At 49.3% G+C, this 22,847-nt stretch overlaps 9 protein-coding genes across 9 annotated transcripts; 6 read left to right on the forward strand and 3 right to left on the reverse strand.

Annotated features, from left to right (window-relative positions):
* Positions 1-3,752: 3,752 nt before the first annotated feature.
* KY384_001868 (uncharacterized protein) lies at positions 3,753-7,178 on the forward strand (the record flags this gene model as incomplete). The annotated part of the gene is made up of 1 exon (XM_044810394.1): positions 3,753-7,178. The coding sequence occupies one exon, from the start codon at positions 3,753-3,755 to the stop codon at positions 7,176-7,178; it is 3,426 nt and encodes a 1,141-aa protein (XP_044672368.1).
* A 313-nt stretch (positions 7,179-7,491) lies between these two features.
* Positions 7,492-8,281, forward strand: KY384_001869 (uncharacterized protein; the record flags this gene model as incomplete). Its single annotated transcript, XM_044810395.1, has 2 exons — positions 7,492-7,616; positions 7,705-8,281. 2 exons carry the CDS (start codon positions 7,492-7,494, stop codon positions 8,279-8,281), a joined length of 702 nt encoding a protein of 233 aa, XP_044672369.1.
* A 761-nt stretch (positions 8,282-9,042) lies between these two features.
* On the forward strand, positions 9,043-9,660 carry KY384_001870 (uncharacterized protein; the record flags this gene model as incomplete). The annotated part of the gene is made up of 1 exon (XM_044810396.1): positions 9,043-9,660. The coding sequence occupies one exon, from the start codon at positions 9,043-9,045 to the stop codon at positions 9,658-9,660; it is 618 nt and encodes a 205-aa protein (XP_044672370.1).
* Positions 9,661-9,962: 302 nt separating this feature from the next.
* Positions 9,963-10,930, reverse strand: KY384_001871 (uncharacterized protein; the record flags this gene model as incomplete). The annotated part of the gene is made up of 3 exons (XM_044810397.1): positions 9,963-10,097; positions 10,150-10,275; positions 10,334-10,930. 3 exons carry the CDS (start codon positions 10,928-10,930, stop codon positions 9,963-9,965), a joined length of 858 nt encoding a protein of 285 aa, XP_044672371.1.
* A 506-nt stretch (positions 10,931-11,436) lies between these two features.
* Positions 11,437-12,645, forward strand: KY384_001872 (uncharacterized protein; the record flags this gene model as incomplete). The annotated part of the gene is made up of 1 exon (XM_044810398.1): positions 11,437-12,645. The coding sequence occupies one exon, from the start codon at positions 11,437-11,439 to the stop codon at positions 12,643-12,645; it is 1,209 nt and encodes a 402-aa protein (XP_044672372.1).
* A 999-nt stretch (positions 12,646-13,644) lies between these two features.
* On the forward strand, positions 13,645-15,976 carry KY384_001873 (uncharacterized protein; the record flags this gene model as incomplete). The annotated part of the gene is made up of 2 exons (XM_044810399.1): positions 13,645-14,456; positions 14,509-15,976. 2 exons carry the CDS (start codon positions 13,645-13,647, stop codon positions 15,974-15,976), a joined length of 2,280 nt encoding a protein of 759 aa, XP_044672373.1.
* A 531-nt stretch (positions 15,977-16,507) lies between these two features.
* On the reverse strand, positions 16,508-17,464 carry KY384_001874 (uncharacterized protein; the record flags this gene model as incomplete). The annotated part of the gene is made up of 1 exon (XM_044810400.1): positions 16,508-17,464. One exon carries the CDS (start codon positions 17,462-17,464, stop codon positions 16,508-16,510), a length of 957 nt encoding a protein of 318 aa, XP_044672374.1.
* A 1,644-nt stretch (positions 17,465-19,108) lies between these two features.
* KY384_001875 (uncharacterized protein) lies at positions 19,109-20,359 on the reverse strand (the record flags this gene model as incomplete). The annotated part of the gene is made up of 1 exon (XM_044810401.1): positions 19,109-20,359. The coding sequence occupies one exon, from the start codon at positions 20,357-20,359 to the stop codon at positions 19,109-19,111; it is 1,251 nt and encodes a 416-aa protein (XP_044672375.1).
* A 290-nt stretch (positions 20,360-20,649) lies between these two features.
* Positions 20,650-22,530, forward strand: KY384_001876 (uncharacterized protein; the record flags this gene model as incomplete). The annotated part of the gene is made up of 3 exons (XM_044810402.1): positions 20,650-21,309; positions 21,359-21,968; positions 22,028-22,530. The coding sequence occupies 3 exons, from the start codon at positions 20,650-20,652 to the stop codon at positions 22,528-22,530; spliced, it is 1,773 nt and encodes a 590-aa protein (XP_044672376.1).
* Positions 22,531-22,847: the final 317 nt, after the last annotated feature.

Here is a 22,847-nt window from a genome sequence, read left to right on the forward strand (position 1 = left end):
AGATACAGTTGGTTGCTGTCAGTCATACAAATGCAATAAATTCCACCAATTACTTGATCTTCGACAGAAACGCCGTGATGGCACCATAACAGATCTTTCCTCTTTTCCGCACCTTTTAGCGTCTCGATCTGAGGTACCGTTATCACCAATCATATCAGGTGCCCGAGTAGCTCCGTAGCGTTATGACGCTGAACGTGTTAGGCTGTGCTGCAGGTAAGATTGAGCGGTAATCTGCCTCGTCTGTGGCATCCTTTCCAGTAAGGCTGACAGGAGTAGTTGAAGGTAGCTGCAACGTATCAAGGCCCCAGTCTAGGCACAGCTCATTGTTCAAATTTTCAATCAACAATCTCCCGTAGAGATGCTGGAGGTAAAGTTTGCCGAGGTCTTCAGCATCCAGTCGCCTGGACATGGGATGAGGGACTGTACAAACCTTTTGCTGAAATTGCGATATAGTCCCGGAGCTCATTGACAAGCTTTCCATTATGTCTGTCTTTCAAGGTGCATCTTTCATTTTCCCCTACCACTTGGCGCTTTCGTGTTAAATTGATCAGGAGAAGACGGAAAATACCAGCAGGAAATCAAGCGACTATCCCTCCAATCGAGCAAGGATCACGTCTACCCAAGACCTGATCTGATCATTTTGAGCAATCTGTTGAAGTCTTGAGCGACTCACAGATCGGTGTCTCCAGTCCGCACCCCAGCGACACCCGATGAGTCTGATGTCGACGCCAGCCTCGCCGTAATTCACAACATAGGCACTGGCACCGATGCTCGCTATAGAGGGACACCAAATGATCTCAATAGGTTTGCTAAGAGCGATGTACCAGATGCTTCGTTGCTGTTCCTGCGGGGCTTCATCACCCCGGAGTGGTTGTGTACTGTTGGGAACACGCACCGAGTAAGCCCTGAAGTATATCGAAGGCACTTGCAGCATGAAGCATTTGCTTTAGGAGGCCGCGAGCTGTACACATCCTCAGGTCTGCCATCGTCATCCACTCGAATCTTTCAATTGACTATACCAACGGTCTGCACCCGAAACACAGCTGCTCAGGGCACGAGCCTGAAGACTGGCAAGAGGCGCGTAAACTCGAGTCAGAGGCGTTCAAGAGATATATTACACAGCTGCGCAGTAAACCCAAGGCAGCCGATTCGGTAATTCGCCGATGTCTGCTATTGAGCAAAAAGGAGTACGTTGTGGAACAAATTATAACGGTTGAGGTGGGGCCGCCAGGAACTAAATGGCGTGCTGTTATTTGGCTCGATAGTGGAAGGGACCTGTCCCACAGTGTAGAGGGCCCATGGTCACCGCGCTTTGGGACTAAACATTGGGAAACATACTTTTTCCCCAGTGATTGTGCAACCAGTAGCTGACAGCAACTTTCCACCGGTGGATGGAATCACGACGCAAGGAAGCGCCTCCACCCAGGCGGCCTCCAATTCAACTGCCAACACCAGTGGGAAACCAGTTCAAGAATGCGGCACCGATTCTGTTTTTGTCGTATCTCGTGTATCATTGGGGGGCCTTATCAAAGTTTTATCACAAAGGTAGCATTTATGGTTGAATCTCTTGATGTCAGAGTAGAAACTCGCCATCCGGGGCTCTCTGCCCAGCAACCGGTTACTAAAAGCACCGTGAAGGGCCTAGGTTACTTGAGTGCTTCTTGAATCACCGCCTTAGTATAATGTCCCTCATAAGAAGTCGCTGATGTGGACTACCCTCGGCTCGGATCATTTGCGGACGCTATGAAGGGCCTTCGAGAGGCACTTTCAAACTTTCCGAGATGTCTGTCCGCTGGATCACATTGGTAGTCAAAGCATTCTTCATGCATGTGTCAGACACAATGGTTGAAGATTTCATCCTATAGCAAGGGTGCCTGAGCGGCGGTTTGAGAGGTTCATTGCGCGACGGCGGGCTGACAGCTGAAATGAAAGGGAATATCAAATACGTGCTGTAGAAGGCTTCTCGGTTCTTCCGGCTCCTAGAAATAAGATTATCCTACAAGACCGCATATCATTATTGGTGGTAGTGATGTACTACTGGTCCGGTCCATGTAGTCAAGATCGATAACCTCGCAAAGAGCCCTCTCAGCATTCGCTTCAGTCACGTCATGCGCCAGCAATTGAGGTACTCAGCTATGTCTAGCTTCACTGTTCTAACCCATAGCGGATCACACAGAGCTGCGCCACCTTGTGGGAGTTCTGGATGCAGGATGGTTTGTAGCAACAGCGCGGGTAATGCAGTACGCTGCAACTAGAGGTCAATCATACCCATAGTATCAATGCCACACAAAGAGACCTACTGGCATCCGATGGATGATCATAGAAAGCTGTAGCTGGCACAGAAGCAGAATCAGTATTTTTAATATCGCCTTACCTTTAGCTACTAGCATGGTGAATTTTGACCGCAGATCTTATAGCTCGAAGACATTTGTAAATTAGATTTAGTGGAGGACAGCGATGGACATGACAGGTAAACTTTTCCGATTGAAGTCCTTTTTTATTAGTGAAATATTGCGGGGACTCAGAACAAACACATTGGTAGCCTCTCGGCTTTTGTGCAGGTGGCTAATTGCATGGGTAGTGTGGTGGGACATTGATTAGGCTTTAGATTCGTCTCTTAAATCAACACTTCAATCTTGCTCATGAAGTTTCTTCCAAGATGCTCATTTGTTTGAAGGGGCAGGTGCAGATCCAATCAAAAATGCTCATCCCCATACAACACGCCTCGGACGCCTTTGGGATTAGGAACACCTGGGTCTTGACTAAGATGCGAGCTCCTAGAGCAAATGTCTGAAACTGTGAAGTCACTGACTTGACAAAGCCAACACATGGCATGACATTCTATATCACCGTGTTTCAAGCTGGCGGCTTTGGGCGTGACACAGTATCGACCATCCATTCTCTAGAATTGTGCGGGGTGCGGGAAGTCATTTAACATTGCAGTGTTCGATGATATTTCCGTACCACTGTCGATGGCATAGATGAGGCGTTGGATCTTAGCAAATTATCATTCGCACACTGCTTCGTTGTCCTCGACTCAGGCTAGGAAATCATGGTTCGATTTGGTGTTGTCATGCCAGTCTTGATGTTTAGAAGGTCGAGATTGGAGCAGATTCATCATCATATTGTCCAACACGAGCAACATAGGGGGGCCAACTTCAGTCTTGCAAACCCAAGGGGTCCTTTGGCGTGTCTTTCACCTATGAGATTGAGATGTGGTCAGCTATGATCTACATGACCATGCGTGCTTGGTGTTACTCCTCATTACACTCGAAGTATATTTTTGGCGATGTCATTTGATGGCTGGCCAGACATAGAGACACAAGAAATCAGATCTTTTCTAGAGTATGGGTAGGGAAATCAATTATTTTTACGGAAGCTACAGGTAAGGTAGGACAATGACTAAGCTCTTGACACAGCAATTTGATTGGCAGGACGCTCCTCAAATTTCTGGCGCTTTCAGATGCCAAGCAACTGATTGACGTGGTATCCATCGGCCTTACAGTCCAAGCTCTACCATCAAGGATTTTACTACAACCAGGAAACCGGCCTCCAGTAGACAGGAACTCGTTAGCTTTTCGGTCTCTGCATCCTTCTAGCCGCAATTTAGCATTCAACTTGCATCTGGGATTTCCTCTTATATCGCTAGTAACACTCACGCTCTCATCGAGGCATTCCCTTTTTCATTGCAGTTTTCACGGACATATCGAATGCTCACATAACAGATTTCACTCTCAAATTCGGCGCTCGACATGGTGGGACTTACCTCAGCGGTTGGAGTGCTCGGCTTCCTCTCCGAACCAGATCCCGAGCTACAAATATTTGCCCTCAGGAAACTCAACGAAGAAATAGATTCACTATGGACCGAAGTCGTAGGGCTGATAGATCAGGTAGAAGCTCTTTATGAAGATCCCCAATTTCCGCAGCGAGAGCTTGCAGCTTTGGTGGCATCCAAGGTGTACTACAACCTTCAGGAATACAATGAAAGCATGATGTTTGCGCTGGGTGCAGGCAAGCTTTTCAATCTTGAACAAGAAGGGGAATATGAGGATACCATAGTATCCAAGTGCATAGATACATACATTGCGCTATCAGATACCTCCTCGACAATTGACGCGAATCAACCTCCTGGCCAGCTCAACACATCTTTTTCTACGACCGCCAATGGCGCGACAAGTACATCTGCCAGTCTTGCATCACCTACTATGCCTTTTTCTCAAGCAACACTACCATCCAAGTCCTTACTGTCTCGGCAAGACAGTTCAACTACTTTCGATCCGTCAGCGCAAGTAGCTAACGAGCCAATACCTGGCAGTGTTCCTTCTGAACTTGCACGAGAAAGAGGAATCCTCCGCCCTCTACAACAAGTCATAGAACGTCTTTTTGAACGATGCTTCCAAGAAAAAAGATACCGGCAAGTTGTTGGAATAGCAGTTGAAGCTCGAAATTTCGATGTCTTAAAGCGGGCTATTTTGAGAGCCAGCGAGGATGAGAAGAAGGCTAGCAAGCCTAAGAAGGATGGTGTTGGACAAGCAGAGGAGCTACTTGACTATCTTCTTGGGATCTGTATGGACGTGGTCCAGGACGTGACTTTGCGGCAGGATCTACTGAGATTAATCCTCGACCTGCTGCGCGATGTGCCGGCCCCTGATGTTTTTTCTATTGCCAAGTGCATCGTTTATCTCGACGAATCGTCACTCGCAGCCAAACTACTCTTAGACCTTGTTGAAACCGGAAAACTTGCTGAGGCCTATCAAATCGCCTTTGGCCTCTACGACAACAGCTCTCAAGATTTTCTGAAGCAAGTACGTCAAAATTTACCAGAAAAGAAAGCAGAAGCGGAACAATCAGCTCCCTCGGGAGTTGACACAATGGAAGAGGACAAGGCAGAGAATGCACAAGAGACGACTGCGCTATTATCAGAGTCGAATGAGACAAAACCCGTCGAGTCTACTCTTGAGGGACCACTCGCGACCCCTGCCTCCGAGAAGATCAAAGAGATTTTGGATGGCAAGGTTTCTATAGCACTCAGTGCTGAGTTCCTTTACCGGCACAATCACGCAGACAAGGCAATTCTAACGAAGCTCAAAGATAGCTTAGAGGCACGAAATTCGATATTTCATACGGCAGTGACGCTATCGTGCGGGTTCATGAATGCTGGAACTCTGAACGATTCTTTCTATCGCGATAATCTAGAGTGGCTCGGAAAAGCTGTGAATTGGTCAAAGTTCACGGCTACCGCATCTTTCGGTGTTATTCATCGTGGCAACTTAGGCAATGGTCAGAGGATTCTACAGCCTTACCTTCCGAGGGATAATGCTTCAGGACCTACGTCAGTATACAGTCAAGGCGGGGCTTTGTATGCGATGGGCTTGATTTATGCAAATCATCAGACAGATGCTTTGGACAACATTCGGAATCATTTCAAGAACGCAACTGAAGAAGTCGTGCAACATGGTGGAGCTCTTGGACTTGGAGTCGCTGGGATGGCTACAGGAGATGATGGTATTTATGAGGACCTCAAGAGCGTCTTATGGGCCGATTCGGCCCTTAATGGTGAAGCAGTGGGGATTGCAATGGGTCTCATTATGCTGGGATCAGGAAATGTCAAAGCTCTTACGGAGATGATTCAATACGCCCATGAAACTGCGCACGAGAAGATCATTCGAGGCCTAGGACTTGGCATGGCCCTCATTATGTATGGCAGACAAGAAGGGGCTGACGAGCTTGTCAATGGTCTCCTAGAGGACCCTGACCCAATATTGAGATATGGTGGTGTACAGACTCTCGCCCTGGCCTATTGCGGTACTGGTCGCAACAAAGCTGTCCGAAAGCTACTTCACGTCGCTGTCAGTGATGTTAGTGACGATGTCCGGCGGTATGCTGTTATGAGTCTGGGTTTCATTCTTTTTCGGAGACCTAAGAGCGTACCACGCATGGTAGAGCTTTTGGCAGAGTCTTACAACCCTCACGTGCGTTATGGAGCGGCAATGGCTCTCGGTATCTCTTGTGCTGGTACTGGCTTGGACGAGGCAATCGACTTGCTTGAACCTATGATAAAAGATCCCACAGACTTCGTCCGGCAAGGTGCTCTTATTGCTCTATCCATGATCATGATACAGCAGAATGAGGCAATGAATCCGAAAGTTAGTAGTATCCGAAAAACTTTACAGAAGGCCATCGGCGATCGACATGAGGATGCTATGACCAAATTTGGTAGTGCTATTGCCCTAGGCATCATTGATGCTGGAGGCCGCAATTGTACTATCAGTCTCCAAACCCAAACTGGCAATCTGCATATGCCTGGTATCGTGGGCATGGCTGTCTTCACCCAATACTGGTACTGGTTCCCACTGACCCATTTCCTTTCTCTGAGCTTTGCACCTACCTCAGTAATTGCACTGAACCAAGAGTTGGAAGTGCCAAACTTCAAATTCCACAGCGCCACACGTCCTAGTCTGTTTGACTATCCACCAGAGCAAGAAACTAAGACGGAGGATGCGCCAGAGAAAGTGAAGACTGCCGTGCTGTCTACAACTGCGCAAGCTAAGCGAAGAGCTCAGAAGAAAGAGAAGCAGCAGAGACGAGAGAGCATGGATATTGATCAAACGCCGACTGCTCCAAAAGCAAATGACAGCGATAAGATGGATACCGATGAGACGAAGGCGGATTCAGACAAGGACACCGCTAAGCCCGACACTGAGAAATCAGATGGTGAAAAAGGGGAAGGCGAAGAGAGCAAGGAAGCCATCGAGAAGCCTGAGGGTCTGAAGAAGAGGATGGAGCGAGAAAAGGTCGGCTATGATCTTGACAACATGTCTCGAGTGCTTCCATCACAGTTGAAGTTCATCAGCTTCCCAGACAAACGGTACCAGCCTGTCACCAAAGCGACCGGCGGTGTCATCCTGATGAATGATACTACGCCTGAAGCACCCAAAGAGCTTCTAGAAATGAAGCGAAAGGCTCCGGCGCCTCCCCCGGCGGCGCCAAGCCAGCCAGCAGGCGATAACACGAGCGCAATAAGCGCTGAGGCTGCAGCTGGAGCAGGGGCCGGAGCAGGTGCAGCTGAAGCAGCTGGCGTGCTGACTGCTGTAGACGAGGGAGGAGAGGGTGAATCCGACGCAGATTTACCAAGGGAGTTCGACTATCATTCAGACGAGGATCATGAGGAGCTCTGAGCACCTCGAGCGTGTCGAGATGTGCTATTAGGGGTTAGACTAGGCGTTGATGAGGCTTGTCCGACATACAGTTCTCGTTGGTTAGAAACGGAGGGCTAGAGCAGCATACCGTTATTGCATTGTACATTACAATAATCTAGGTAGAGAATCAAAAGAGGTGTACGAACTTGGCTTTGATGTTGGTCATGGAATTGGTTTTCTCGTTGCGGTCAAATCATGTTTAGCTCCTAAACACTCCGTAGTTCCGTTCTCATCCACCATAAAGGCAGTTGGAGCACCACCAGATCTCTATTTGGCCCTTAAGACTACAAGTATGACTATGCTATCTAACGAAGACATAAAAGTCCTCGAGTCCATCCGCCAACGTCTCGCCACCCTTACCTCATCCTTGGACAGCCTCCGTAATCAAATCCTCATATCTGATCCTCTTCCACCATGGTATGACCCCTCTAAGATCCCCATTCGATAGAATTCTCGGAAGGGCTTGGTATTGACGATCTCTTCACTTCACTAACACCCCGAAAAGGCCATCCCTCCACGCTCAGTCCCAGCTCCTCCTCACAGCATTCAACGGCAATAGCGGTATGGGTGGCCTTCTCGAGCTTTTGCGCAACAACTCCACACTCCTCCGCTCTACAGTCGCCTACCCAGTTCCGTCGTATCCAGGTCGAGAACAAGAAGCATTGCTCAACCAGATTCTGAGGAAGAAATTAGAGCCGCAAGTTGAGGAATGGGCGGAAGACGGCGAGACTATGGGAAAGGAGCTTGAGGGCTTGGAAATTATTGGAGGAGCTGGGGAGGGCGAGGAGGACTCGTTCAAGAGATTCTGGCGGTGGGCGATGATTGAATCGAGCGAAATTGGTATGGGTTACAATTGGCTGGGGCCTGAAGGGGAGGGGCCAGAAGCTGAAGAAAGTGAGGACGAGGAAGAGGATAGCAGTGATGAAGGGCAGGGAAAGAGCGAGAAGATGAAAGGTGTTGTGAAGACTGGGGCCCATGGTGTGGTGAAGGGAAAGGATATCGAACAAGACAATCATACCCCGTCGTTGCCAATGGAGCAGATTCTGCGGTTCTTGTGTAAAGGAGAAGAGCCGAAAGAATGAGCCAACAACGCTAACTCTGCCTCATCTTCTCCATCATGATTACTGAAGTCTAGAATGCTTCTCTGAGAGAATGTGGCAAAAACATGTTCTGGCGTTTCGATGCGTGGAGCTACTCGGGATCCCTCTGGTTTGTACGTTTGCTAATGGTTTGCTTTCACGATCGAAATTTACTATCTCATCCAAGCGGAATAAAGGTCAAGTGATGAAGGCCTAGGAGCCCTACATACGTACTATTCGAAGCTGTGAGCGACGTTCAAAGGCGAGCCCTCCATTACGGGCAGATCTGTGCGATTCTTACGGTAGGCTTTGCTTCACATAGATACATCAACGGCGTGGAGACGCTATTGTAAGTTTTATTTATCGCTCCCAGCTAGGTTTTGCAACTTCGGTCTAGCTAATAATATGACAGTTTGTCTTCTATCTGCCCGACCATACGTCGCAAATCTGTTTGTGCTTTGCTTCGACTGGCTTGTGATAGAAGTTTATTAAAACTGAAATATTATACAACTATCTGAAAAAGGTCTTTGCAGACTCAATTGACTGCTTGTCAATCAATAATGCGGCATCCCGCGATCTTATTTGTCTTGCAAAAACCTTCATTCTCTAGTAGCGGATCGTGTGGATTTATAAAATAACTAACACTTCTTTTTTTTCAGTCAGAAGTGCAACACTTCGACCTTCTGTTCAAGGTTTGATTTCCAAACAATCCCCTTGCAATCACCATTTTACCACCAGCAGCTTCAAGTTCAATCTGCCCCCCCATGGCACCAATCCAGTTTCAAGTGGGTGAAAAATATTTCACCGCAAACACAAAGACCCTTACAGAGGGGAGCGCATGGTTTAAGAGCCTTTTCTCAGGATCAGACAAATTAGTCCTCAAAGAGGATGGTACAATATTTATAGACCGTGACGGTGATCTCTTTGCGATTGTCCTACGATACCTTCGCAGTCAGAAAGTACCTGTCTTCTACAACAAAATCTATGGCCACAATCACCTCTTATATGACCAGCTGTTGACCGAAGCGCGCTTCTACCAAATCTCTTATCTCGTATACTACCTTGAGAACCGCTTCTACGCGGGATACGTGGCGTCCGTGAAGGTCGAGATTTTGGGACTTGACCACGGCGTCGATGTCCCCTTGCCAGATCGTGACGATGATACTGATGTGCAATACTATCCACAGTGGTGTAGAAAAGAAGTCTACGTCTGCCCACGTCGTGTAGCAGTACATAGAGGCAACCCGGGTGGCTGCGGACGAGAGTGCAGGGCTGCGCAAGGGGACAGGCCGTTGGAATACGAAGACGAGTGGGTGCTGAAGACAACAGAAATACGAACACAGACCATTCTCAAACACAACATGGACAGTGTGAAACCCTAAATACTCTGCAGAGGGAAGGTGGAGACGGTTTTTATAGTGCGTGTGGATAGGTTTGGACTTCTCTCAGGCGGCATTAGGGTTTTCATGACGGGCGAAAGGTATTTATATCAGCTAGGATGACCTAACACCAGATATCGTCCTGTAGTCGCAGCCGAATGAGTTATTAGGTACGCATGATTTGCAACAGAAAGCAGCACGAATTTGCAATAGCATGACGATATGGTCCAGTACAAAGTGATTGGAAGGCGTCGCGTGGAACAGAATCAAGACATGCAGTAGATAAATCCATGAAACTCAGGCCTCTATCCCCTTCTCCGGGTCGTAGGACCTCTAGATTTGCCCGTAGATGCACCAGTTGATTTCGCGGTGGGTACGGTGTCGAGAATTTCGACAGCACTTCCATGATGAGCCGTTGCTGGGCTTCTCCAGTAATAAACCTTTATACACGTCAGTAAGTACTCAGAAGCCTTATTTTATAGCAAGACGAACCATCTGCGCTGCCAGCACACCATTCAACAAGAATCCTGCAATGAATCCATACAAGATCACTTTGTCGTCGACCTCTTGGAGGGTAGTGAAAATTCTCGTGAGTGAGCCTAGAAGATAATTGAAGACCTGATGCGATACTTTAGCCTTTGGAAAGCAAATTGCTTGATATTTGTTCTGGACTTACGGCAAAAGCACTCAGTTGCCCCGTGCCACCCTCACTCCAGATCGTGATGATCTGGGGTAGCTTGCTGACAACCCCTAATGCGCCAGCACCAGCCTGTATGAGCGACAGCATCTTCATATCGACCACGTTATCATTCTGCAGTGCCCATCCTGCCGTCGCCAATCCCCCAAGAAATGCTCCGGCGGCAGCGGTCTGCCCTTGGTATTTCAAGACCAGCAGACATATGACAACGTTCTGTGCTGCAATGAGAGCGGTCTCCCCGTATGTGCTGAACGGGAAGCCATTGCGAGCGCTGTAGGCGAGTGTGACGACAAACGAGGCTGTTTCGAGGAAGTAGGAGAGCAAGGACACGCCTGAGGCGGACTGGGAATTTAATAGCTTGAGGATTTGAGGGACTTTGATGACGCCTGACGCAGCGACAATACCGAAACCGAGACCTTTAGAAAGACCCAATTTGAGGCATTGCGTAGCACTCAGATCGATGTCTAGGACGAGGGTTTTGTAGCAGTCCGGACCGATGAGGGAGACACCAAATTCAGCAATTGGGGTAGGAATCGCACGAGTGAGCGGTTGTAGGTTGCTCCGTATGACATCCATTGCCGTAGTAGGGTCCTGGAGTAACAGATAGGCGTGAGGAAGCAAGGTAAGCTGAGGGACTTTACTGAGTGGAAACAGCAGATGCGCCGGGGAAAACATCTTCCATCCCGAGATCGAAGTCACCCGGAAGATGTGACTGACAATTCAAATGAGTCGAGGCTCCGTGTCACAAGCATCGAGCATGAGAACGTTGGATACGACACCTGTAAGACGTCTGTATTCCATTATACCTGCCTGAAATGTATTCTAAAAAAGCAATTCGAAATCGACGCTACCAAGTATCGCCATTGTTTTCAACGCTCTCAACCTAAAGCTCAGAAAAGGAACACACTTGTGGACGCTTAGCAGTCTGTACTGGTCATTCGCCCAGAGTCATGTTGCCCACCAATTTCCTTCGTCGCTCTTCCAACAAAGACGTTCCCCTGCTACCACTGCATGCATCTCATTACACCCCAGATTCTCCTTATTCAGACACGTCTCATTTTTCGGAGGAGGATCCATCAACCATGATAGAAATCCCTATACCTTCGTCCGAGCCTCTTCTCGCTCTTTCCCGTCAATCGTCCCATCTCCGAAGTCATTTACAAACTCTACTTGATGCGCAAAGTGAGGGCCTGGTTGCTGGTCTGGGATCAGGACCGTCAGACTCTGTAACATCTGCCAGTAGCGACAGAACGCCAACAACAGCCGCCTCCGACAACAATCTTGCCAGATCTCAACGCACCTTACCTGTTCGCCAGCCTAAGCCAAGAAAGATCAGTCTTCGGGCTGCCAGGCGTGGCATAAGCAGCACAATGGGAAAGCTATCTCAGGTAAAAGCGACTGAAGCTGAGCTCCTGACCTCGGATATTTCCTCGCGAGAAAATGCCCTTTCATCCGTGGACCTCCTCACTAATAGAACCATCGGCCTCCGGGCCGAGATCGAACGCATCGAATCCGAACCCTCAAATATCCGGATCAAGGACCTCAAGCAGGGCGAAAAGACCCTTGATTGTGAAATCCACGAGCTCGAAACCAGACTTTACGAGATGAAAGCACGTCAGCGACACATGCTGCGTGAAATCTCGTCCCTGGAAAGTCGCGTGCAAAGCAAGTTGAGTTCCTACAAAAGTTCCTTAGAGCTTGCAGAGGAGGACGCGAGAGAGTTCCTCGCGCGACCTCTAATCGACATAGAGCCATGGAGGTCAGCAAAGAGAGGGTTGTGGGCATTACCACCTGCTCGGCGGACCCTGGAATTAGTCCGTGAGCAGTGGATGGAGGAGCAGCAGACACTAGACAGAGATTTGAAAAGCGTGGTGAAGGAAAAAACGGCATTTGACGAGGGCGCTGGGGTATGGGAAGACGTCGTCAAGGAGGTATCGGATATCGAGAGGCTTCTGCAGAAGGAGATGTCAAAACTAAATCGACCATCAGAAAGTGCGGACGAGGCTGCTAGTGGCATGCAGAGGGTGTTGAAAGGCTTGCGGATGACAGAAAAGAGCCTTGCTGCTCATTTGGAGACGTCTCAGGAGAGGGAATGGAAGCCTTTGATATGTTGTGTAGGCGCCGAATTGGAAGCATTGGCGGGCGCCAGAAGCATGCTCTATGGGATTTTTGAGGCTTCGAGGGGAAGCTATGGAAGTCTTACGCGGGAAAACTCTGGGTTGGAGAGTAGATCCGAGGACGAGGACAACGAGCCTGGGCCAGAACTCTTGGTGGAACATTATGACACGTGAATTGTGATAAATTTAATATAGATCCGGGTGAAATCTAGACTTGATGAATCCTATACTTTCAAACAGGCGGTGTGGGGGCAAGGGGCCTAGTCGAGCCGTAAGAGCTTACCTTGCAACATACCCCTCCCACGGATGGAAGCGTCTTCTTCGTTCAGATGTAGGCATCATATCATTGGCTCAGAAAACTCTCGTGAAAGCTGAGGATCTTTTCGGGAAACCTCGAAGTGCGCCATTAGTCGTGGGGGGTAGTCAGGCATTACGAATACAGAAGCACTACTGTCGAAATCGTCATGACCGTAGCGGTTGTTAGGATGTTTGTTTGTCGTCATTCAATCCCGCATTTTGCCAGGGTTCGTGTGGGGAAATGCCGCCGCGTGAGATCGCACGGGTAGGTCATCCAGCCGCGAAGTTCAATCAACAAATCTACATCATCTGCCCAATGACTTAGCATGTGACGCTTCCCATCCCACTCAAGCGACTACAACCCCCACAAACCTCACATAAGACGATTATACTCGTGCCACAACTGTTGTCCTCCGCTCCCTCGCGTCTGAAGCTCCTACATTTCACGCATGCACATCACTTTACCACCATCTCAAGTCCTGACTATTCATGGATCTTCTCCGACCATAATCAGTATAGAGGATGTCCCTCCTCTCCGCACCGAGCATCCTTCTGAGGTCTGTTCAGAGTCGTGATACGATACAACCAAAGCCGTCTCATCGCCAAGGCAACGAAGCACGTTCATTGAAGACCCGCAGCTCTTTGGCTACTCTCGTCCATTTCGCCAGGAACCCGTGGGATAATGCTGGAGAAGTGTTTGAAGATTGGTATGATGGGTCAACAAAGGAGGAAAGAGCGGCAAGACAGGTCGTGGAAGATAGAAAGCAGCTTCTGTATCTGAAGCTACGAACGGTACATTGAAATCATAAGTGAACCTTCTGACCAAACACTGACTATGCACAGGTCACAACGAGAGCCGCCTGGGAAGCCGCTGCCATGGAACTTGATGAAATAGAAGGCAACAATGACTGGAAAGCTGCCGTGGAATCGACGGACTATGATGCTACACTTGTGCAAGCCCGCTTGAAGCAAATGACTGAAGCTCGGATCAGTTGTGATATTGGGAAGATGCTCTTCCTCGTCCGGACCTCTCTCACGCGTAATCTTGGTGATATGGGAAATCAACAGATGTACAGGCATTCCCACATTGGCACCAAAGACCTGGTCGAGAATTATATTACTGCTACCTTGGACACGTTGGAAGCTCTATTAGATGTTTCGGCAAAAGCAAAGTGTGATGGACTGGAGTCGAGGTACATTTTGGAGCAATTACTGTCAAGTAGACAAGCTTTTGGCAGAAGCGCATTGCTGCTTTCTGGAGGAGGCACTTTCGGCATGAATCATATTGGTGTCTTGAAAGCGCTTTGGGAAGTCCGCCTCCTGCCGCGGATCATTTCTGGTGCATCAGCAGGCAGTATTGTATGCGCGGTAATCTGTACACGGAGTGATGAAGAGGTCCCCAATCTGCTGGATACATTCTGCGACGGTAGCCTAGATGTCTTCGAAGAGGAGGGAAGTGAAGATGGCTTACTTCGAAAAGTAGCACGATTTCTCAAGCACGGTGCTCTATACGACATCGAGCACCTGACTCGAATCATGAGAGATCTGCTTGGAGAGATCACCTTCCAAGAAGCATATAACCGTACAAGAAAGATTCTGAATATTACAGTCTCGAGCGCCAGCCTGTACGAGCTGCCACGGCTGCTCAATTACATCACGGCCCCCAATGTGCTGATCTGGTCTGCTGTGTAAGTCCTTACCGTGCTCATATACAATCACCATTGATCTAATCCAAAGCAGAGCTGCTTCTTGCTCTGTGCCATTCGTGTACACCGCCGCCTCATTGCTAGCTAAAGATCCTAAGACCGGCGAAGCCGTGACGTGGAATCCGACGCCTCAACAATGGATTGACGGTTCGGTCGACAATGACATACCCATGACGCGCTTAGCCGAGATGTTCAACGTGAATCACTTCATCGTGTCACAGGTAAACCCACATGTGGTACCGTTCTTGATGAAGGACGAAGGCCTTATGAAGAAAAGTCCTCAAGAAGCAACCATCAACCCAACCGTCACACCTTCATGGCTTGATAGTCTTTCACACTTGGCGAAAGACGAAGCTCTCCACCGGATGCATATGCTTACGGATCTTGGGATTTTTCCTAATCTATTGACCAAGATGGTCTCAGTACTCAGCCAAAAATACTCTGGAGACATTACTATTCTTCCCGAGATCTCTTACGCCGATTTTCCACGCATATTGTCGAACCCAACCCCAGACTTTATGCAGCAAGCTATGCTAGCTGGCGAACGAGCTACCTGGCCAAAGATCAGCATCATCAAGAATCATTGCGCCATCGAACTTGCCTTGGATGATGCTGTACAGAAGCTTCGAACTCGAGTGGTGTTTAGCCCTGTTGAAGTCGAGTCTCGCAAGGGCGCTCACGTAAAGAGAAACTCATTGACAGGCTCTCATAGAACCATTCGCAAACGTGCCAGTAATGGCCGACCCCTTTCTCAGGCGAGCGCGCAGGAACCATTACAAGGAAGGCCACCGTCTTCACAATCAGATCACAGACGCAGCCCACTTTCCATTCTTGACCCTAGAAACCCTAATCAGATACCCAGACTACGTCACAAGAAATCTCGCAGTCTCAACACCGTCCTTGCCCGCCCTACTTCAAGCCACACCAACCTGCATAAAAGCCAGCTTCCAACGGCAGATACGCCAGCTCAACCTCGATCGTCACAAGAGATCACCTCCTCCGGTGCTGAAGAGGAAACTTCCAATCACCCGTCTCGCACATCGTCCTCCACGTCCCTCAACCTCTCCTCACCCTACGAATCCCAATCCTCCATGGGCGAATCACCACCTTCAAGATGGCACCGCTCACTATTCGGCTCCTCCTCTCAACCTAACACCCCTCGCCCGTATGCCCCCTCAAACAAATCTAGCCCCACAACTCCAAAAGCTTCCTTGCCACCCACTCCTACCATGACGTCCGCACAGGGCAGCAAGAATGGGTCAGAAAGCAGATACAAACGCATGTTCCTTCCCAAACAGCAAAAGCAGAAACAGAAAGCAGCGGCGGAGGTGCCAAAGCCGAAATCTGGCACGAACTCTCATGGTGGCAGCGGCGGCGAGTCCGCCCAGTCGGGCAATCCAGGCCCTAGGAGAAACTGGGGACTCGAGATCGATATACCGAGTACGGCCAGAGGACTGGTGGGACGGGGATCGAAGAGTAAAGAGAGGACGCGCAGTCCGTGACTGTGGGATGTTTGGGCATGGCATAGGATGCACGAAATTAATAGATTCGTTTTGCATTGGAATGGGAAGATTTACATGATACCCCAGCCGTTTATGAGATTACATTTGGGTTCGGGTCTGGGTTTGGAACGGAAGCATTGTTAGATGTTTATGTAACGTAATCTCATTGTAAATGATGCATTGAGTAGATACTGCAACAGGCAATTGCAGCGTTGGACGTCAGTAAATATTCATTATATCGCTAATGACAATAAGTATCGCATCATTGCCTCTTGTTCACAAGATAAATCGTTTTCTCAGAAGGTCGTCTCATATCATCGTACAGATTCTCACCACACGCCGCTCGCTAATTCTATGCTCCCGCTTCTCAAAAAATCTATATTTGAACATATTCGACGAACCGAAACCAAAGTCATGAACGACGCCGCCCGAGACAAAGCCGAGACTGCCCACACCAAAGGACTGATGGGAGATGACAGCTACAGACGAGAGTTCGATGCTTCGGTAGTAGCAAGGCCAGCCGTATCCCCATCAAGCATGCTCAGGACATCGTCCCACAACCCATCGCTCCCACATCTTCCGCTGCTGATACGTTACGCCTTCCCCATTATCCCCCAACTCATCGCCCTCGTCCCTCGCCCTTCCGTCACCACCAACAAATCCTTCCTCACTCCTCCGGTCGCACGTGCAGAATGGCAATGTGATCGGCGTGTCCGGTGAGATAGCAATATCGTCCGCTCCAGGGCCATGATCAGTATCGGTCGTGCTATCCTCGTCAGAGTCCTCGATTTCGCTACCAAGAATGCTTTCCTGATCGCTGAAGTCTCCCTCGCTGACTTCTCCTCCCGCATGATCTTCGACATCGTCGTCGTCTGAGGACGTGGTAGACGAGGCGGATGAAGATGAAGAGCCAGGGGCTGTATCTTCCGGATCCGGCACTTCCATCGTCTCACCCCATAACGCGTCGAAGTGTTCCTCATAGTCGATGCGTCTCAGGCTCACCCAATCTAGCTGCCTCATCTCGTAGCGGAGGACGACCAAAATGTCGCGCCATTTACTCCCTGGCTTGAGTTGAACATCCCGTAACCTTAAACCCCTGAGCGTCCTCCGATGCCGTCGGACTACACTGATGATCTCGGCACCGTCCAGCCTCCACGCCTGAATACCAAATGCTCTGAGATTCTCCCACGTGATATGGTGAAACATCGTCTCCAATCGTAAGTCGAGTGGTATCCTGCTTGGAAAGCCGACGTGGATGGCTTGAAGATTCTTTGCTGCCATTAGGACTGTTCTCGCCAAGGATGACAGCTCTGTCATTCTCTCTACCAACTCGGGCCCACCATCAAAATGCAACTCCAAGCACGTCAATCTCGAGGCGAGTAGGGACAGCATGTGCTCCTGCACTATTCGAGCGGTATGAGGTTCCATCATCGGCCCCGAAAAGCGACAAAAAGGTGAGCGAGGGGCGGAGAGTAGAGCTTCACCCATAGTCTTAGTAGCATGTGTGCATGCTCGCGGCCATTCGAGGGCTGTATTGGAAGTGCTGCTGCGTGGGAGAGAGAGCTCTAAGGGTTCAATGAGTCGGAGAAGTTGCACATGCTGAAGAGATGTGAACGATTTCATGGCTTTACGGAGGACGCGGACGTCCTCGCGAGAGCCAAGGAGGTGCCTTTGCTCGGAGATTTTCCGTTCAAGGTGAGTAGTGAGAGCTGAGCGGTCGCCATTGCTGGCAGGGCGTGAAGCTTAGAACATGGTCAACTTAATGATTTACGCAGGATAGGATTGATATTGCACCGGGAGATGATCAACTTACTGCTTGCGTAGAATGGAGGAACTAGGTAGCTGAACTTCTTCGTGTGCGCAGTGAGATGACTATAGCTACATATGTCATCGAGGCGCTTGAATCCGTGCTTCGAGAAGCGTAATGATATCCTAGAGAATTGGTACGATATTCCCAATTCTGAAAACCTTCCGCATGTGAGCCTGAAGTTACCAACATCGTGGACTTGTGAGGGAGGCGGCGGAGTTGGAGGACGGAAGCTCTCGACGGACAAGTGCTCTCGACGGTCAACCGGTATGATGTACTGGGAATTGGACTCGATATGGTCCAATATCAATTTCAGAATGTCATTGGAAAGATTGAGGATATACGCCATGCCAAGTTGAGAAAGACAAAGATGTGACGAGCTCTGGAGCGGGGCGTGGACGAGAACTGTTACTAGGGCGAGAGAATCTGGAAGCAGCCACACCTGATTGCTTCACGTCTCAGTTTGATACAGCCCAAGATGTTTGTCAGACAGAATCCTGCCAGCGCATTCGATGATTGATCTGGGTACTCGGTGCGGAGCGGGGGGCCATGCATGGTGAGACTCGGGAAAATCATGCGCTTCATGACGACTGTCGAGTAGCCAGCTGCAGTCAAAGCCTTAGGACACCCAAAACTCGACTGTCAGAGGCTCCATGCCAATCGCTTGTCCTTTAGCAAGGTCACATGACCGAAAGTGCTCGGGAGTATCCTCCCGTCTTCTCAGAGGTACTTCAGATGATTGGCAGACGATCCTGAAGGAGTTTTTGATAGGCGGCATCGAGGCACGGGACCGGTCTAATAGCGCTCCAGGCCGACCCTGCATGACTTGGACCTCGAGCTCTCGGGGCGCCAGACCTGCCAATTGGAATATTTTCCAGGGATCTGGACCCAGATGTCTCGGAGACGTAGTCGAGTACTGGTTCGTCGACCTATATTCGTCGTCATCCAAGGACACTGCTGACCACCAGGAGGCGTAACCGTACGTATAAATATAAACGCAGATGCAATGGTGTGCTGTCAAGTGTCATTGGCGGTGGAGGTGCATGGAGTCCTAGCCGGATGGGTATTAGGCCATGCAATAGGCGCTTCGGAAACTCGTAGTTTCGTCGCAACAAATGTACGATGGCGACTCATATGTATGCTCCACTTTGATGCAGCTGAATTCGTCTGATTTAGAATCGACTTCAATGTAATAGCTCGCTGATGATCGGGCTTTTCGAGATGCGTATCGAAGGGCCTGCGCTTCTGCTGACGTTTTGGACCCCACAGGACGAAAATCTGCCAAACATAGGACATGCGTTATGGTTCTTGGAGATGGGTGGCCTTCAATGCTGCGCAGGTGTTGCCTTTGCTTTTCTGTGGCTTATGCGTGATCTGATCTCTGTACTTGACAGCTTGGCCTGGAAATCTTCCGATCGTACCTCTGAGCCTGGAGGGGCTTCGGTCTCTTCCATGTCTAGTACGTCGACTTCGAAGACCTCAAGAGCAGCCCATCCTTTCTCCTCTCGCTTCTTGTTGACTGCTTCACCGCCGGCCCTCGTCTCTGCTGATACCACAAGGGCTGATATATTCGGATCTTCAACAGTGGGTCCGAAAGGATCAAGTATCTCGGCGTAATTGATACGAAGCCCCAGGCTGAGCTCGTCCATCATTCCTTTGGCTTCTGATTTGATGGCCGCTTGCTTGCCTTTGGTGTTTAGGGCAACCCCTGGAAGCGAGATTTGTAGGAAATTGAGTAAGAAGGTGCTTACGGAACTTTGACGTTGCTCCCAACTTTCCAGTTGCTCGCGATGCTTCTTATTCTTTAACAAGTCATCGCCAGTGATACCCACTGTCAGACGAAAGTCATGGGTGTCTTCTTGGTTGAGGACAGGAAAAAGAGCCAGCGCAGTCATAGTCAATAACAATTTATGCCCAGCATGTAAATGGTCAAAGGTCCCGCCAACGGCTACTGACCGATGTTGAGGACCCACACCAGTCACTTGTTCCGGTGAGTCCAAGCTCACCTGCGAGGGACTGCTTTCAATCCTTAGACTCAATCCGGCCGGGACTCTGAGCACCTGAAGTGGTGGTAAAGTCTGGAAATTTGCATGGCTACGATAATGAAGAAATGATTGGAGTAGACCTTCACCGCTCTCGCTCTCCTCAGAGCATAGAGTGGTCCATGCTTTTTGGTATTCAGCAAGCGCCTTCAGCTCGACGAGGTTGAATAATGAAGTTTTCTCGGCCTGTACATCCTGACAACTAGAGTCTGCAAAAAGAAAGAAACGCACGTCGACATCATTGTCATACTGTAGATCAATCTGAAGGCCTGAAGAAACGACACAACTCAACTTGTACATCAAAGAAAAGAACGTCTGCATAACGAAATATTTCGTGATCATTCGTACATCGAAAGCAACGCCGACTTCCAGGACTGTACACGCATTTGCTCGTTTCGTTACCTTTGAAGCATCCTTTAATGCCGCTGTGAGGCTGGGACGGTAGGCTACTTTCAAGGTGTGGAAGGATACGTCAGGGGGCGGACGAGGTAGCAGAAGAAGCCATTGCTCTCCAGTATTATCCCCAGACTGCATGGTGTGGGTCTCCATAAGTGAATATCAAATCGACTACAGGAATGTTCGAAGTGAAGTCAGGAACGATGCAAATATGCAACGAGGTCGCGCTTAGCCAAACTTAGACGCGCTAAGAAGGCATGGGATTTAGTAGCGTTGACGGCCAAGGTCGAGCACTCTTCATGCATCTCACAATTCTTCATACGTCGATCTTCTGAGGCCTCCAATTCTGATGAGCTTCCTGATACGCTACAGGCCTTTTCCTGACTCATGAATGCTTTCGCCTTTCAAGTTCAACCACAGGTGAAACAATGAATCAGACCAGAGACATGCCGCGGCAGCATTCATACCATACTTCTCACGAATATCAGAGCGGGCAAAATCCTGGAATAAATATTCAGCATGCAACGCCGTCAAGTAATCAGTATGCGAACCTTTCCTCCGGCTCCAGTCTACCTGGCGCTCTACAGCCCGGTAGACCGAGCGCTTCATCGTCGATAACTGCGCCTTCTACAATCCCAACGCTGCCTCCGCTGCAGAATCCTAATCAGCAGAAAACCTCCTCGCGCCCAAATACCGCAAGTCACGCTCATAGCTACTCGCGCTCTAGCCCTGCAGGGCTTGACCAGCCCAAATATGCTCCATTCGTCGGTACGCCAGAGAGCGGCCGATATGCTTCAACGCCCAACCACAAATACACCTCCTCACAAACAAATCAAAATGAGAATCTCTATTCACCCCTAGCTTTGGCCGACGTTCGAAATTTCAACGAAGCTAGTATGACGGAACCGCAGAGCGCGCATCCTTACACGAGTGATGGCTACCCGACAGCAGCAACAAACAGCAATTATCTCGCTCCGTGGCCTGTCTATGCCTTTGACTGGTGTAAATGGCCAGTGCAAAATCAGCAGCTGGGCGAGTCAGCCGGAAAGATGGCGATTGGAAGCTATGTAGAGGATGGGCACAACTTTGTAAGTGCTTCAAAACGCGCATTGATGGATACAAGCTAACAGTATCAAGATCCAAATCCTGGAGACGCAGGTGAGCCTGGAACATGATACCGAAGGACAGACAGATCCGTCGCAATATAGCTTGAATTACGTAAAGACCGCCGAAGCCACACATTCATATCCAGTGACACGGATATTATGGGAACCTGCATCTTCCAAAAAGAATTCTACCGATCTCCTGGCGACTTCTGGTGACCATCTGAGACTATGGTCACTCCCGCAGCAAGCTTCATATAATCCTAGCAACTCTATAAACCGGCCATCAAGTTCGAATCAGCAATCAGTCTCCAAACTCACTCCTCTCGCGCTTCTTTCGAACTCCAAGTCACCGGAGCACACTGCTCCTCTTACATCTCTTGATTGGAACACCGTCTCTCCTAGTCTCATCATAACTTCGAGCATTGACACCACGTGCACGATATGGGACATTCCTACTTTAACAGCCAAAACGCAATTGATAGCTCACGATAAAGAAGTTTTCGACGTCCGATTTTGCGCAAACAGCGTGGACGTCTTTGTTTCATGCGGAGCCGACGGGAGCGTACGAATGTTTGACCTTCGTAGTCTTGAGCATTCAACGATCATCTATGAGCCATCCGAAAAGGGAAACGATTCAAAGAGTCGGTAACACCCATGTCATGTCGCTACAAACGTCCTCAATGCTAACTTTGCTTCCCAGCTGCGAGCCCGAGCAATATATCTCCGCCCCCAAACCAGCAATCTATTTCGCAATCTCCACCACTCCTCCGCCTTGCAGCGTCTCCACATGACGCTCACCTCCTTGCCACATTTTCCCAAGACAGCAACCTGATACGAATTCTTGACGTGCGGCAACCTGGACAAGCACTTCTGGAGCTCCGTGGTCATGCTTCAGCTATCAATTGTATTGAGTGGTCGCCATCACGACGGGGGACCCTCGCTTCAGGCGGTGACGATAGCATGGTCCTGATCTGGGATCTCTTGAACCAAAGCACCTCTTCCAGTTTGACAAACTCAACCAGTCATTCGCAGCAATCATCTTCCTCGGCAGATATAAGAGGGCAAGGACCTGTAGCCAACTGGAGGTGCGACTACGAGGTAGGGAATCTGACGTGGGCGCCTCAAAGCGGCCTGACTGGACAAACGGGGCGGGATTGGCTTGGTGTCAGTGGCGGTAGAGGAATATGGGGCGTAAGTATGTGACGATTTTGCACGCTACGAAATGAGTCGTTCGTAAGTCTATTTTCCATAGTTTCCAGCGTGGGGTTCTTGGAGTTTCTGTTTTGGAATACTCAAAATTTGAATTTTTGCATACAACAAGCTGAGCACGAGCATGAAATGAGCATGAAGACCTGATCAAGGGCTGGCAATACGCATTGAGATGGGACGAGCTACGGGATCACGGAAGATTTGTAGATATATGTCTGTTTTTCAATAGATTCGTCTCCGTTTAAGCATACAGTCATTGTACCCCAATGCACACGCTGCAATGCTTTAGCCAACCCTCTAGCACCACATTC

The sequence above is a fragment of the Bacidia gigantensis genome (genome assembly GCF_019456465.1).
Source record: "Bacidia gigantensis strain McMullin 20006 chromosome Unknown contig_134, whole genome shotgun sequence".
NCBI classification, from domain to species: Eukaryota; Fungi; Ascomycota; class Lecanoromycetes; order Lecanorales; family Ramalinaceae; genus Bacidia; species Bacidia gigantensis.